Consider the following 16536-nt stretch of genomic DNA (forward strand, 5'->3'; position numbering starts at 1 on the left):
AATGCATGCCATGTATTAAACAAATTTGTTTCAGGTCAAGGAATGGCAATTACGAGTGTTAGAAAATTGGCAGCATCTTAATGATAGGAATCTTAAAGTTTCTAGAAAGCTTGTGATGGACAGCTCTGTGTTGTACTATTCTTGCTTTGCAGGATTACGCATTGTATAATAATAGTAAAGTCTTTTCCTTCAGTGAAAGGTGACCATCAACATTTAAGTAAAAAAACCCAACAAACTCCACCCAAAACTTTTTTAAAATTTTGAAGATAATGGGATTGTCTTTTTAAACAAAGACAGCGTACAGTGAGGAATGGATACATTGCAGTAATCTCAGCCACTTAATCTTATGTGTCATTGCCATGGCATGCTGGGAACTTGATCTTCTCACTGTATCATGGTGCTGAGGCAAGTCATGAGAGCTAACTGACTTGACCAGCTCTTCAATGTTTTCCTTTCCCCACAGCTTTATATTGCTGTGAACCTGAGCTGGTGTTCTCTATGTGTATTGCTACCTTGGTGATTGAAGAGACATAATCACCTCTAAACTACAGTTTACCAACACCTACTTGACCCTAATGACACTTTCTTCCTGAGGTACTAAGGAGAAGGGTCTATAGTATGGATTTCTATAAATTTGCTCTTTGTGTAGCTAAGCATGACCTTAGTTTTATTTTTAGCTAAATAATTAAAATAGATTTGATGTCAAAGCCTGACTTCTGTGTAGAGGAAAAAAAGGGCTTTCTTTAATCTCTTCCCTTGTTCCATAGTTGGGTTGAAAGGCTATGTTGCTGGCATCTCTATCTTGCATAGTAACAGATTGCAGTCAAACAAAGGCCTAGGACTTTACTGCAGGATGGGGAGGAGGAATGGGGTGAGGGAAGAGTGTTCCAACTTCAGTACATGTGCCAGAATAGGAGGGGAAATATGACTGCCACACAGTTTCAAGGACTAAACCCAGTTTCAAGGTTTTCTCCTTACAAAGCCATGTGCTGGCTCTGTTGTGAGAGAGCAGATGTCCCAGCTCAAGTTCCCTTCCCAGGGCTAACCCCCTTGTTATATATACTTGACAGTGAATGAAAGCATTTGCAGCAGCTGCCCCTTCTGTATACATAGAGTTCTACAGGGACTGAGGGTCTTGTTTGGCCTTGCACTTTTGCAAGCTTGAAGTGAGGTGATTGTACAAGTAAGAAGGACTTGTAGTTCTTTGTACAGTTTCTCATGTATCTTCCTTTTTTTTTATAGCATGTATTTTTAGAGAGACTGTGTAAGGACTAATCTGTTCTATAATGCACTTTGAGAATGAATGGGGACAATTTTCCTTTAGAAATACCCTTAAATAATTTGCCCATAAATTCCAGTTGTCGTGAATCAAACTTCATTTCCAACCATTATGCACAGGAAGTCTTGAGTACTTACTATAACTTCTAAAAAGAGAAACATTAATCTAAACTGTCATTTTCTGGCTCTAGAAGCTTTTTAGGTAATCTTGAAATACATAGAACTCTATGCTTTTAACACAGAGGACAATTAATTTTTAAAAGCAGCCAGGGATATATCTAGAGCCTGCGGGGAAAGGTGTATATGCTCCAATGGTCTAGTACTTGGCAGGGATAAAGGTTTCGAATTTTTCTTTTTCTACAGCTCCAGCATTTTATGTTCCTTGAGGGGAGGAGTGTGCAAATATGGCAGCAGAATGCAAGCAATCATGCAGTTTGTGGGATACCACTAATTCTCTTTTTTTTTGTGTGCCTTCTTACAAAGGAGGTTTTTGCTTGTTTGTATTTTGAAAGATGTAGACTCTTAGTGCAAGCTTTTTGGGTCGTTTTTGTTTGGTTTAAAACACTGGATCTTTTCAGACTAACTTCTTAACCTACTACTAGCAGAATTCAGGGCTGTCTTGCAGTAGCAAGACAGAATTTTCCTCACTCTTCCAGCCTAGGTGGCAAGACACTTCTGGGATGAGGTCCTGATCTTGGATGATATGGTGTTTTGCTTCAATCCTGGGAAGTCTGTGGGATGTTATGGCCAAGTGGCTTTGAAGGGCTTCTTGTTAACAGAAGGGTAGCACGGGGATGCCCTAGTGTTGAGGAAGGGAATAAGGCATATTTGTGGAATGTTTCTGTCTTACCCAGATAACTAATGAGTCTCCTTTGAAGGCTTAAGGGATGATCTCCTAAGGTTTAACATGGCTTCTCTACAACAGATGCCAAGCTAGTGTGAATTGAAACTTCAGCGCTGGTTTGACCCAAGGTTAGTGCAGTGAACTGCTACCACTTTATTAATTTCTGATTTCTCTCCAGGGAGAACTGGAGAGACAGTTGCTCCAGGCTAATCCCATCCTGGAGGCCTTTGGAAATGCCAAGACAGTAAAGAATGACAACTCCTCAAGATTTGTGAGTATTACTATTTGGCATGGGTGCTAGTATTCTACACTTTCCAGAGGGAAGGCTTGGTCTGCTTTTGGGTGAATTGCTATCAGGTACAAGACAGTTGTCTGAGTGACTTCCTTCAAATTAATCTGGGAAGTGAATTTCATTCAGTGAATTATCCAGAATAGGCCTGATAAATCTCTGGAATGAAGGAGCCTGACCCTGTGACAGGATTACGTATGCTGATTTTTATTGTAAGTTTATGACAGTCAATTTTATCCTGGAAAACAAATACTGGTCCTTATTTTGCTTGCTCTGGAGAGCAATGGACAGCATCTGAGAGGCAGGTGGGGGAGCTGGAACTAAATGAAAATGATTGAAGCTAACATTGAGGGAGGTGGGACTGCTTAGATCATATAGCACATAAAACCGTAAGGGACCCTGGTTGTGGGCAATCTAGGCTGAAACCTATTGAATTTGAATTTTAGGCTGGCTGAATGTCAGAAGTGTCTGAAAGTGATTGGTGTCTTGTTTGTTAAATCGCTGTATGATCAGCAGGCATTGCCTACTGACTGACCTTATGTTTTGCCTAAAACCTGCCTGACCTGTTCTGAATTTCCTTTCTTGTATTAAAAAGAGAAGGTTTACCTTTACTGTTTACTGCTGTCACCAGATAGCATTAAAATTAGTATTCATTCTATTACATTCCTCTTAGGGGAAGTTCATCAGAATCAACTTTGATGTCAATGGCTACATTGTTGGAGCTAATATCGAGACCTGTATCCTTTCTGTAACTTAAAAGGAGACGTTAAAGGCTATAGAGGTGACAGTAATGGTACCTAGCAAACTTTTCACAACTGACTTTCCGTTTGTCAGGTTGAGAAAGTAGTAGGAAGCACTTAAATTTATGCTAGCAAGATTACTGTTGGGGTCTCCTGTTTTTTCATATAATATTTTGTGACTTTTGTGATCATGGTGTCTTTTCTGAATGAATTAGTTCTAATCTTAGGAGGTTGAAATGGAAGCATAAACTGTGATAAGGTGAATAGCTGTGGAATTTCATAAGTCATTCTCACTTCTGTCCAGGGTAAATAGAGATGGCTGGCTGGCTGTTTTTTTTCCAGTTAAGTCTGCTTTTTATCAGTTAAGTCTCTCTTATCATCACCATCATTCAGAGGCTGGCAGAACAGAGACCAGAAGCTCAGTGGGTTGTTGGCTGATAATGATTGCTAAATCAATATCCCAGATAATTGGCACAAGGAGACCATCAGGTAGTATGAGTTTTTTTCTCCTGCTGTAGAATAGGAAGTGATTTGTATGTCGTGCCATATACCTTGACTCTCTGAAGATCTACTGGAGAAGTCACGTGCAATTCGTCAAGCCAAAGAGGAGAGAACCTTCCACATCTTTTACTACCTGCTATCTGGGGCAGGGGAGCATTTGAAGAGTAAGTATGATTGTGTTGTAGTTATGAGGTTCCCTCATCACAACAACAGAAGGTCCAAAACACTTGTAGGCTGGGGCCTGTTCCTTCATAGTTTCTTGGCTCAGCCTTTTAGATGTGGCTGCCTCTCCTCCATTTCTTCCATACACTTATAGATCCCTCTGCCATCTCCCTGTACTACTTAGTTCCTGAAAACTTGCTTCTCTGGTTCCTTTCTGCACTTGTCTCCTTGCCAGCATTGACTCTACATCCTTCCTTATCTAAATCACTGTCCCATGTTTAGTCTCGTCTTGCATGATGTAAACCCTTCTAGTGCAGGAATGGTCCTACTGTGGTGTACTCAGCGTTTAACTGAATGGAGCAAAGCTGCTAGCACATAAGCAGCTCTAGAAGTCTAGGATCCTAGCACAACTATCTGTAATACCTCAGCCTAGTAATCAGCACATGTCGTGCGAGAGCTGCAAATTGATCTGGAGGAAGGACAGGAGGAGAGGACTTTTCTCATAGTTGCTGCTGTTTGAAGAGCTATATATTAACTTTCACCTGACTTGAAACAAATGAGGTGTCTGAAATGAAAGGCAAATTTACTTTCAAGTTAATCCCTGCTTCTTATAGACTTAGGGCATAATAATGATTGACATTGCTTTAGTGGAGTAGTCCAGAGGAGGGAATAGAAAGAAATAAAGCAGAAAAACGCTCCAATTTTATCTAAAATACATGAAATGTTCAGCCTGTGGTAAAACTGGGCTTAATCCCAGACTCATCCAGCACCTGCTAGCATATGCAAGTCAGAAATTTGATCTCAGTGGTAGCTTTTTGTCTCTTTAAGAAAATAAAAAAACCCAAACAAACAAAACCCAAAAAACTAGAAAAGCCGTAGTAACTTCTTTCTCAATTCTTTCCTAAGCTGACCTGCTGCTGGAGCCTTACAATAAATATCGCTTCCTTTCCAATGGGCATGTTACGATCCCGGGTCAGCAAGACAAAGATATGTTTCAGGAGACCATGGAGGCGATGAAGATCATGGGCATCCCAGATGAGGAGCAGATAGGTATGAATCCTCTGAAGGGCTTGAAATGCAAGGAAATGAAAGAGGAAACAGATCATATCTCTCTGGAGCTTTTTTGTTCTGGGGTTCTTTTTTTGTTTGCTTGTTTTTGGGTTGGGGTTTTTTTTGTTGGTTTTGTTTTGTCTGGTGTCCATTTTCCCCTCTCCCCCGGCTCCCCCAGGTGAATAGTATACAAGTAATAAACTCAGTGGCTTTGGAGTGACCCACCTCAGGAACTACTAGCACAGTTTCTGTTTATACAGTTAATGTTAGAAGTCAAGCAGCGAATGAAAACATGCTTCTGCTTGCTGTTTTTGTTCCCAATCTGAGGGCTGTATATCCAGTTTATGAATAACACATCCAAGATACAAGAATCCCCTCGTTCTCTTGGGCAATGCACAGCTTGTGTGCTCCCCCTATACCTAAGCAGTGGCTTTAAAGTATCTAATCCAACCACTGCTGGATTAGTACTTTGAGAATGGCCTGGTCATAGTGCCTTTCTTTCCAGCTTAACACTGAACTGCTGATCAGAAATTAATATTGTCTGATTCTGGGAGCACAGTACCATGACAGTGAAGCTAGAATTGCATGCAGCCAGCACAAAGTGCAGTGATACGTATTCACCAGAGCTCTGTGCTGTCTCATTCGGGATCTGCCTTACTGGTTGGGAACCAGCGTTCTGCAAAATCTCAGTTTCTAAATGTATAAGGTCTTCTAAAACTAGCACTGTTTTTCCTCTACCTAAAGCAAGCATCTGTGGTGGTTTGATGTCATCACCTCCTCTGCTGGAGTCTGCAGCTCTTGTGGCTGTAGGGAATATGTGCCTGTGCCTTAACTATTGCTCTTCACAGTCCAGTCTGCTATAAATCCACGCTGTTGTTATCCACAGTTTAATATACTTCTCGATATCCTGAATCATCTGAAACTGCTGTATGGAGGTGAAGAAAAATTTGCCTAAACTGAACGAAAGAATTGGCAGCCTAATTTACTACTGGGATGTCCTGCTATGCTAGTGTTTTTGAGTTGGCTTTTTAATGTATGCTCTAGGGCATGTCTTTGCTGTCACACAGATGAGCTATTGATTCCAGCCACTACAGCAAAGATAGCTTTAGTGTTTTACACTTGCTGTTCAAAGTGCATTAATGTGCGTTACAGTCTTAGAAGAATAATGCATAGAGTAGCTTGATTAGTTGGGATGTAAAGTCTAAACACTATCTTCATATATGAGACAACATCAAAATAAGCTGTCTGTCCAAGTGCCAGGACTCCAGATTCAGCTGTCAAACCACTGAATTTCATAACATGCCACTAGGAACATACATGTTTCTGTTGGTCCTGATATAGCATATATGGAGCCTTTGTTTGCTCTGCTATCAAAAGGATATTGTTTTAAAACAAACATTTCTGTAACAGGTAGAAATTAGCGGACAAAAAAAAAAATCTTTGGTACAAGATCCCCTTTGCACGTGACTGGCAGTTTACTTTGCTTAAGGCAACTGGAAGCTATGATGCAATGAGCTTCAACTGATACACAGTGAAAACTGAATTGATGCTACAGCATTGAAAAATTTATTTCCTGCCCTGGCATCTGATGATGCTTTTGTGACGTGCATCATTTGAAGAGTATGAATATATCGTTAGCAATGGGTGGGGTGCTTCAGCGTGTAATAAGTAACAGTTATGGTACAGGCACTTTCGCCCACATCCTGCTGCCCATACATTATAATGTATGTTGTATGGACTACAGGCCTTGGTCAGGGAGCTGAAAGTGATACGGGGCTAAAGGAACAAAATCTTCCTTCTCTTAATTGGTTTGTACTCTTAATAACTCTCTCTTTCCTGTGTCTAACAGTAGTCATTGGGGAAAATAGTGAAATTTTGGCCCTGTAACAGAGAACGAATGTTTTGTACAGATGTAATAGTGTGACGCATTACCCTCAGTCCTGTCTCCTGCTTTACTTATAGTGGTGTTGGGAATGGGTACATTTCCAGGCTGTGTAGTCTTGCATAGGAGGGACAGAGAAAGTCAGTCCTGTGTCCTGAATAGGAGTCATACAGAGGAGTTATCTGTGGTGCTTTTCTCCAGATTCCAGAAAGATCTTCAGAATGTTGAGAAGGGCCTCTTAATCATGTCAGGAAAGCTAACTGGGTCATATCAGGGCTTTTGGTGATGTCTAACACTAAGCTATTATTATTTTAAAAGGTCTGCTGAAGGTTATCTCAGGTGTTCTTCAACTTGGAAACATAGTCTTCAAGAAGGAGCGTAATACAGACCAAGCCTCTATGCCAGACAATACAGGTAACCCTCCTCCCATCCCCCACTCACCTCCCAAACTAAAATGCAGAAAAAGGCCTACAGGAAGTTCTTGCAACTAGAATAATACAGTATGTGGGGAATGCTGGAGTCCTGTTTTTTCTGTAAGGTGAATTATTTGTCAAAGAAGCTGATGTGCTCCTTCATACAAATGCATGCTGTTTTGCTAGGCGTGTGTTTACAGCCACCCATGGGCAGGAATGTGGCACTGTTCTTGTGACAGGGCTAGGCAGAAAGAATGTGTGATGACCAGATGAAAAGAATTACTCTACTGGAATATGTAGTGTGTGTGTGTTTTAACCAAGCTAGGAATGATTGCTCCTACAAACCTCTATTATCAGAGTTTAAGGAATGTTCTTTGCTGACTTTGTAGGTAGACTTGTAACTCAGAGTAAGGTGGATAGTTATGTGGAGGGTATAAAGTATGTGTACTATTCTAAGTGCACTGCCCATTGATGCATTCGTACAATGTTTCACATGATGGAAGGCTATCTGTTGGAAGACTTAACTCTTAGACCTTCATTATAGATGTACTGCAGAAATACAAGAGGTTGCTAATTTATCTTTAAGTGTTTATATTTTTGGCTACTATTATTATTATGGAAAATATGCTCTAAATGGCATTTTGGGGAGGAGAGTAAGCCATTTGGGTTTTGGATCTTGAATCTGAAATACAGAGTTGCCTCAAAGACTAATCTGTAAATGAAGACAGAACCATTAGCTTGATTAACAAATCCGTTACCTGATGTATCTTTAAATTGAGTACAGACTATGAACTTTCTAAAACTTCCGTGTTGTGACTTAATGGTATGAGAGTATTGCTTCAGATTGACTCTCATGGCTTCTGGAGAAACTCAATAACCTGTAGTATGGGTTGCAAGAGGTTTTTTGGGGATTTTTTTGTTTTGAAGATACCTTTCTTTGTCTTGTCAACCTGTTCTTAATTTAACATTTTCTGTAAGCTGTTTCATGACTCTCTTGGGAAGGCAGTTGCAGGAATGTTTTACGTTTGCGTATTACTGTAAGAAAAACAAAAGAACATTAATCTCTTTGTTGTTTCCTCTTACCGTCTTTAGCTGCTCAGAAAGTGTCTCACCTTTTGGGTATCAATGTGACGGATTTCACTAGAGGTATCCTGACTCCTCGCATCAAAGTTGGACGAGATTATGTCCAGAAAGCTCAGACCAAAGAGCAGGTGTGCATTCTCTAAAAATGAACAAGTACTTTAGTCTTTAATCTTGCTGCCACAAAGCTAACATGTATTAGAGGTTTCTGTAGTGTTTAATAACCATCTTTATGACTGCACTGTATGGCAACCACACTTGAATAATGCAGCATACATATTGCTCCTAGTATTTGCTCACTTGATCTGTATAAAGATTGAAATCACCCTGCCCCTGTAGCACTTTCTCATCTGAAAGGAGAAAAAAAGCCAAAAGAGAATGCAAGTCTCTTAATTTTGGTGACTGGCTGTCCCAAGGAAGTACGTTCCTTTAGTGCTGTATGCAAGGATGACATTTTCAGGTTGCTGTAATTTTTGAATAGGTCAACTACTAGGGTGGAAGAATTTGCTGCTGACCCTTGAAACTGATTGTAAATTTTGTAACATTCTTGAATCAGGTTGTCCTCTAAATGAGACCTGACCTAGGAGCTAGTGCCCTCCTGAATGGAGCAAAGTCCCTGTGCTTGTCCACTGCACGGCTTCTTTATGAACGCATCCTTATTCTCAGCGTAAATAAACAAGCCCCCATAACATGGAAGGGATTAGGAAGAGTGAAGTCTAGAAATAGTCACAAGCTACCTTTCCGTGCTACCTTTCCATTCTGATATTTAATTTCTTACTATACATAGTATTTTTGTGTCAATCACAGGTAGGGTAATGGCACGGGAGGGAGGGATTTGGCTTCACAAATCCTAAATTACAAAATAATTTAAATGCTTTTCTTTGGGCCTGTGAAACATGCTATGTTACTATAGTCTTTGGAGGTGACTGGGCATCATTTTTCTTTCTTGAATACCAGGCCTTGATTTCTCCAACAGGCAGGATCCTGAAATGTGGCTTTGACACACTAATTTAAGACAAATTCTTTGGTCTTCTTTATGGAGTATTGCTGTGCCATCTACTTCTCATTGAGAATAACTTCTGCAATGAGCCTTGTTCAGTGAGTTTGGGCCATTAGATGCCGAAACAGTGTAACCCGTGCCTTCCTTTGGATTATAATGTAACTCCTGATCTTTGTCTTTTTTTCTGTTTAGGCTGACTTTGCCATTGAAGCACTAGCTAAAGCCACTTATGAACGTATGTTCCGGTGGCTGGTTATGCGTATCAACAAAGCATTGGATAAGACCAAGCGACAGGGTGCATCCTTCATTGGAATCCTTGACATTGCTGGCTTTGAGATTTTTGAGGTAAGGAGATGTCAGGTCCTTGCACTCAGCACAGTTACCATGGAGCAAAGACTGCTGAAGGAAATCTGTTTAAAACTGGAAAAGAACACTATAGTTTTGGAAAGGATGTATATTCCACTTCTGTTGTTTGAGATCTTTGCTGATGGGAACTGTCAGATAAGTTAGTTAATAACTTCAGTGGTTCATTGCCGTAGCGTATTATGTATTCTGCAAATATTTTATCTTATTGCTGTATATTCTGGTGCTTACATACTTTTTGGTACGTGCGTTAAAGTTATTTTAATTTCACAGTTCCAGGTGTTCTTGATTCTTTATAGCTCACACCTTAAGAGTTTGCTAACCTACAAAAGAGTCTTTTAAAATGTCATGTAGAATTATGGATCATCACTGCACTTAAAATTTTATGTCCCGTTAGTCTGTCCCACAACATTTAAGGGATGACCCACTGAAACCTATTAGTGTCATTAAAAATTGTTAGAAATGGTTTCTTACTGCTGATGAGTTTTGGAAAGACAAAGACAGGGTAGACCAAATCAGATCCAACATAAATTCTGACCTTTGTATGCTCCTTTTTGCAAAAAGTCTGAAAATTTGGGATCAGAGTGTGGTTTCACATACAGCTAAACGAATTTAATAGTGGCTCCGTGGTGTGGACAAAGAGTGAACTTGGTCCTTTCCCCTTTGCTGCTCCTGGCTGCAATTGCTTGTACTGTTCACCTCGTTAGCCCTGTTTTTATTTTCTTAGGGTGTTTTATAATTGAATCAGTCTGCAAAGGGGAATCTGAGCATAAAAACTGATGCAAGATAAATGTAGACAAGGAAGAGCTGAAGGAAAGTTGAGGGAGAGATGGAAAAGAGGGGAAGTGGGAACTCCCTCTACAGGTGGCAGTGAACTGTTAGGCCAAACCATGATGTGTATGAAACAATGATTTTAGAATGTGGCTTTGCATTTTACTTAGTCTGAAGCAACCACAGGCTGCCATCAGAAAAGATCCTGCCAAACTATCCTGCCATTATTCCAGCCAGGCACCTCCTATCAACCTGTGTTACATTGGATCTAGTTCATGTGCAGCTGCAAAGTGAAATGGAACAATCCATGAAATAGAGAACGTAGACACAGAAAAGTTGTTTTTTTATTTTATTTCTCCTTCCCCATCTCTGATCAGTCTACCTTTGGTTTCATGGTTGCTGGATCTCATGTAAAGGAGGGGAATGGAAATACATGGTTAGGAGTTACTGAAACATGGAGGAAGAACAGGACCATTCTCTTTAGCAGCTGCATTATATTTAGTGTGATCTAACATGAAAATGCACTGTGGGTTATTTACCTTGTCCTTACAATTTGAAGAAATTTGGAGATGTTGAAGAAATTTCCCTTACCTTTTCTTGCTCTGATTTTATATATGAGGATTTAAATAGGGACTTTCCAGTCCACATGCTTTTAGGAATTTGTCTTCAGGCTTTGTTGCTTCATCTTCCTATGAAAATGACTTGCCAGCTTTGAGTTTGTGAGAAAACCAGAGTCTTTTCTTTCCTGGGTTAAGTAGCTGCAGTAGTTCTGCTGTTCACAACTAAACATTCTTTTGCAAAGTCTGAGGAGCAGTGTGTATGAACTTCCCTAGGGATTGCAGCACTGATGCAGTGTCATGTGACATAAAAGGCAGTTCATAAGCAAATAGGGCTATTCATGAAGGGCTGTCCAGCCCATACAGAACACTAGCTTAAATTCCTGAACTATAGATGTGATCTTTTGTGCTAAGAGGATAGTAGGTGTGTCTTCAAAAGCAACTGTTCGAACATCTTTCTACCTTTTTCTTCATTAGTTGAACTCCTTTGAGCAGTTGTGTATTAACTACACAAATGAAAAGTTGCAGCAGCTCTTTAACCACACCATGTTCATTCTGGAGCAAGAGGAGTACCAGAGGGAGGGCATAGAGTGGAATTTCATTGACTTTGGCCTGGATCTGCAGCCCTGCATTGATCTCATAGAGAAGCCGGTAAGCTTGTTCTTCTACCATCGAGCAGCAAGGAAGAAATGGCTGTGCTAATTTTGTCATTGAGCACATAACCCCTACCCATAGACTGGAACTAGCTTTCTAGATTTTTGTAATCCTCTACTGACACTGTGGTATGCTTAGAAGCAGAAGTGAACAGTTTCCTCTTTGTCTGAAAGTATGTCACCAATAAATCTGTTGGTATCAGTTCTGTAGGAAATATTGCATGAAAACAGACCTAGTCAGCCACTTTTTCCTCTCGCAAAATTGTCTTCATTTGTGTAGATCTGCATAGTGCTAGATGTATGTGTGGCTTACTATAAGTAGTGTGAACTTCCTTACTTAACTGTAAGTGTGATGAGAAGCTGTGAATCTCTCTTGCTTTCATTCCGCTCTAATGAAACTTGGAAATTTGTAAATTTAATAGTAGATGTTCCAATAGTAAGGACTAGTTTGTGAAATATTCTATGGTCTTCTGTGTTTAGACACCTGGATATTTGGAGAACAGTGTGATAGTGTTCTTTCTATTAAAAAGATTTTTTTTTCCACATAAAACAACCTAGACAAATGTCATGGAAGAGACCTTCTCATAAAAATGTTCAGAATTCAGATGAGTATTTTGAAGAATTTTTAGTGATTTCTATTAGTATGGAAGTAGTTGAACTGATACCACACAACAGGTGAATGTGATGGGGATCAGGCCTAGGTGTCCTGTTTGGTGGCTTTTGTTTTTTTGTTTTTGTTTTGGTTTTTTTTTAGCCATCTAAAGGTGTTAATTTTTGGTGTAGTCATGTATTTAATGATGTTTTGATGTTTCCCTTCTTTAAGGCTGGGCCTCCTGGTATACTGGCCCTGCTGGATGAAGAGTGCTGGTTCCCAAAAGCAACAGACAAAAGTTTTGTGGAAAAAGTTGTACAAGAGCAAGGCACCCACCCCAAATTTCAGAAGCCAAAACAGCTGAAAGACAAAGCTGACTTCTGTATCATACATTATGCTGGCAAGGTAAAGAATTAGTAGCTAAAATGTGAACATTGGAATATCTGCTGTATTTTCTAATGCATAACCACTGCTTCTTAGAAATGGCTACTTATCAAAATGTCTGCCTATGGGAATCCAGTGGAAGATTTCACGAAGTTGTTCCATTGCTGTGGACCTTACAGGGCCTAAGGGAATTTGCCTGCAAGTAATACATGTATAGTTGAAGATATGTCAAACTGACACCAATTTTAATTTGTTCTCAGTGACTTGGTGAGATTGGAGATACTTTTCAGAAACTTGCATCAAGACTTCATCACCAAAAATGATGTTGCAGTGCAGTTGGTTTTTGTGTCGCACTCTGGGTGGTGCAAACTAGTATTGCAGATCTATTCCCTTTACTGACAGAACAGAACATGCAGCTGTTTGTTAGGGTTTGAAATTTGTAGGTATGTTTGCTTAGATGGCAAATCCAAGAATGATTAGGTAACCTGTTGTTGATTGTGTAAACCTCAGTGCTACTTTTATAGACTTTACAGGATCTTGTTGCACCTTGTGCTGCAGAAAATCCCCCCAAGTTTCTTGATGTGCTTATCTTCTCCAGGTGGATTATAAAGCAGATGAATGGCTGATGAAGAACATGGATCCACTGAATGATAACATTGCAACTCTTCTCCACCAGTCATCGGATAAGTTTGTCTCTGAGCTGTGGAAAGATGGTATGTAATTAAACTTAATCTCATTTGTTTTCTCATGTTTTATGTGGAAGAGTTTGATCATCAAAAGTCTGTGAGCTGTGTTGCTTTTTCCCCTGAAGACTAAGCCACCAAGATGAGGATTATCTGGAACATCCTTTGCTTAGATCATGGTATTTCATTAAAAGTTCACTGTAACTCTAGAGAAAAGTTCACTTGCATCAACGTATGTTAAGCTTGCTGCAAAGATGGCAATTCTTTCCTGAAACCAAGAATGCCAGGGTAAAGTACGAGTGCACCCATTATGTCCCAGCAGCTTGCACAGCTGCTATACTCAAACACAAGATCTGAGGTTGAATCTATGTTTTCAGTCCTGCAACTAGTCTGTTCTTTCTGCAGTGTTGTTGAATATTTTACTCTATCTTCTCTGGGTTTATTTGCTTTTGAGTCTTACTGTTGCTGTCACTTTCTGTGGTGGGTTTTCTTTGACGTCTCTGTCTGTTGCAGAGATGCAGAACGTTCAGAGAGCCTATTTCTATCAACACTTTCCTATTCTTCATCTAGAACCAGGTGACTGAGAAACCCAGCTGTTGTCATGTGTGTAATGCATCCTAGAACCATGCAAGAAATGCTTCCGTTAACTTCTCTTTGTCTTTTTGTCATACCTGCTTGTCTGTCTCGTTCATTTCCTCTGCTTTGTGCTAGTAGCTCCTCACTGACTTTAAAACAAAAGCAAAACTCACCTTGCAAGTGGATACAAGAAAAATATGGACATATTCAGGTGCTAAAGGTTGCTCTTGCAAGACTTGCATAGGAATAGCTAAAAGTAAATCCCTGTCAACTGCTTGAACGTAGAGCTATTAAGGCTGTATTTCTTGCAAGATTTGGAAGGAAGATTTCTGAGACTGCGTTTAAACTGAAATCCAGTTTAACATTGATTCTAGTATTGAGATTTGACTTCAGCTGCTGATCATTTAAAAGAAAGTTAGTTTGGCAAAGGAACTTGTGCTGTATGAAAAATGGCTGTCAGCAACTTGTGCCTTACAAGGCCTTTGTTGTGTGAGACTCCTTTTGGACTTGAAATGTCAACTGAACCACATCTCATCAGTTCTCATTTGTTATTCTTAGCTGGATCTTCTGTTGCAAGTGACTGTCCTTTTTGCTATCTTGATGTAGATTGCAGGGCTCAAGATTTGTAAGAGGATTGTTCCATCTGCAATCTGGGACACTCTTCTGTGGATTTCCCTGTGATGTCATATAGTAACATAACCTTCTTTTCTTTCTGATAAGACAACCTTGACCCTATTCTAACAGCTGCTCTAGAAGTGAGCAGTTCTAAACAAATATTAGCTGTAAATCAGAGCATCCTTTATTGTTTCTTCTTTGGTAAGTGTTTCTCTTAGCAGTTTTTTTTAATCAGAAGCCAGTTGAGCACAAATTGATGTATTTTCTGAAGTGAAGATTGGGAGCCTGAGTGTAGTCATCAGCCAACCACTAAAGATAAAGCGAAGTAGTAGCTTGAAGCCCTTAGTAAAAATGTACTGAGGGTGTGGAAATTTACAGCAGTACAGTTGGTTTTGGTTGGGTGGGTGAATTTTTATCTCCGTGTAGAAGAGCAATGGGAAAAAGTGATGCTTTAGTTTCTTCTTGCCCCTGCTACTCTCAGATCTGACCGACTTCTGTTGAAAAAAGGGATCTGTGGAGTGCACCCATCAGGGCGATAGCTTCATCAGTGCTTGCATGTCACCGTGGCATAATGGAGAAACTGTTGGGGCAGGAAGTTTTGACTTTCTCCTAGTGGTATTGTCCATGTCTCTGTCATAGAATACTTGTACTCCAAAAATAACTCAAACTGGTATCTTGAGGTTTGGTTTCTATCATGCCTTTTACCATGTTTGCTGAGTTTACAAGTAGATAAAGCTTTTCTGATCACTGGTCATGGCAATTCTGCTTCTAATGCAAGAGTGAAGCTGGGCTTTTTCTCTAACTGCGGCCCCTTTTGGGTCAGAGTAAACCAGTAGTTGACTCTGCTGGGCTAGCAGCTAGAACTCTTGGTTTGTTGTTTTTCATTGTAACCTAAGCAAGCAGAAGCATCTGAAACTCACCTCTAGATTGCACTTCCGGAGCATCAGTAGAATATGTTTGGGAGTAAGTTTGACTCCATCACTCAAACTTCCTGTAGTGAGCTGTTGCTTTTTTTTCCTTTCCTTCCTGCTCCTATCCCTGCACAAAATCTGTACAGGAATCGACATCTATGTAAAGATGAAGCAAAAAGGATCCTGCAGCTCCTCTCATTTATCCTGTTCTACCCAGATGTTCTTTGTATGTTCCAATGCTTCCTTTGTTTGTGGCAGAATTTTAACACTCTTTCTTGTGCTCTCTCTAGTTGACCGTATTGTTGGACTGGATCAGGTAGCTGGTATGTCAGATACAGCATTGCCAGGGGCCTTTAAAACCAGGAAGGGTATGTTCCGAACAGTGGGACAACTCTATAAAGAACAGCTGGCTAAACTGATGGCTACCTTGAGGAACACCAACCCCAACTTTGTCCGTTGCATTATCCCCAACCATGAGAAAAAGGTAAAGACAGTTCTAACAGTGCAGCCCATGCAGTCTTACCTGGGCTTCCTGGGGCATGTGGCTGGGTTGCTACCTTTTGTCAGGTTTTGCAAGAGATTTTATAGACGTCCTGTTTTATTTAGGTCATCCTAAATAATTGTATACTTACAAAAATTTTGGAGACAGGTCCTTGCAGTTCTTGTTGCTTCTAACTGGAAAAGAGAGAACTGGCTGCTTTACAAAAAAGAGGAGGCAAGGGGTAAGCCCCTCTTACAAAAGCTTTGTGGTATTTATAAAATATACTTTTCCTCACTAGGCTGGAAAACTAGATCCCCACTTGGTCCTCGACCAGCTTCGCTGTAATGGAGTGCTGGAAGGAATCCGTATTTGTCGTCAGGGTTTCCCCAACAGAGTTGTATTCCAGGAATTCAGGCAAAGGTAAGGCCTAGAAAAGAATCTGAAGCAGTCTTTATCCTGGCAAAGTTAAGACATAAGCACAAAAATGGAAGTATTTTATTGCAACTAGATTGTCACTGTTTTCAAAGGCAGCACATCTGTCCCTCAGTATTCTCTATCACAAAGCCTCCCAAAAGCATCTTTGACTTCTCTAGTAAGCATGTAGTTAAGGTGAGGTGTAGAGGACCCCATCTAAGACTGCTGCTTCATAATCTGTCTAGAAGTGCAATTTTTTTCTTCTAACAAGACCATAAACTGTCAAAGTCATGATGG

The 16536-nt window shown here is 40.2% G+C and overlaps 1 protein-coding gene across 1 annotated transcript in view; it reads left to right on the top strand.

Annotated features, from left to right (window-relative positions):
* Nucleotides 1-16536, top strand: part of MYH9 (myosin heavy chain 9) — a 74199-nt gene that overhangs the window by 38415 nt on the left and 19248 nt on the right. The window contains exons 6-17 of the mRNA XM_074871275.1: nt 2301-2393; nt 3085-3148; nt 3718-3816; nt 4721-4864; nt 7065-7160; nt 8252-8370; nt 9432-9584; nt 11408-11581; nt 12407-12580; nt 13158-13272; nt 15635-15828; nt 16124-16245. Coding sequence (XP_074727376.1) covers nt 2301-2393; nt 3085-3148; nt 3718-3816; nt 4721-4864; nt 7065-7160; nt 8252-8370; nt 9432-9584; nt 11408-11581; nt 12407-12580; nt 13158-13272; nt 15635-15828; nt 16124-16245 — 1547 coding nt within the window. The remainder of the gene's footprint in view (nt 1-2300; nt 2394-3084; nt 3149-3717; nt 3817-4720; nt 4865-7064; nt 7161-8251; nt 8371-9431; nt 9585-11407; nt 11582-12406; nt 12581-13157; nt 13273-15634; nt 15829-16123; nt 16246-16536) is intronic.

Source organism: Strix uralensis, chromosome 5, assembly GCF_047716275.1.
Source record: "Strix uralensis isolate ZFMK-TIS-50842 chromosome 5, bStrUra1, whole genome shotgun sequence".
Taxonomy (NCBI): Eukaryota; Metazoa; Chordata; class Aves; order Strigiformes; family Strigidae; genus Strix; species Strix uralensis.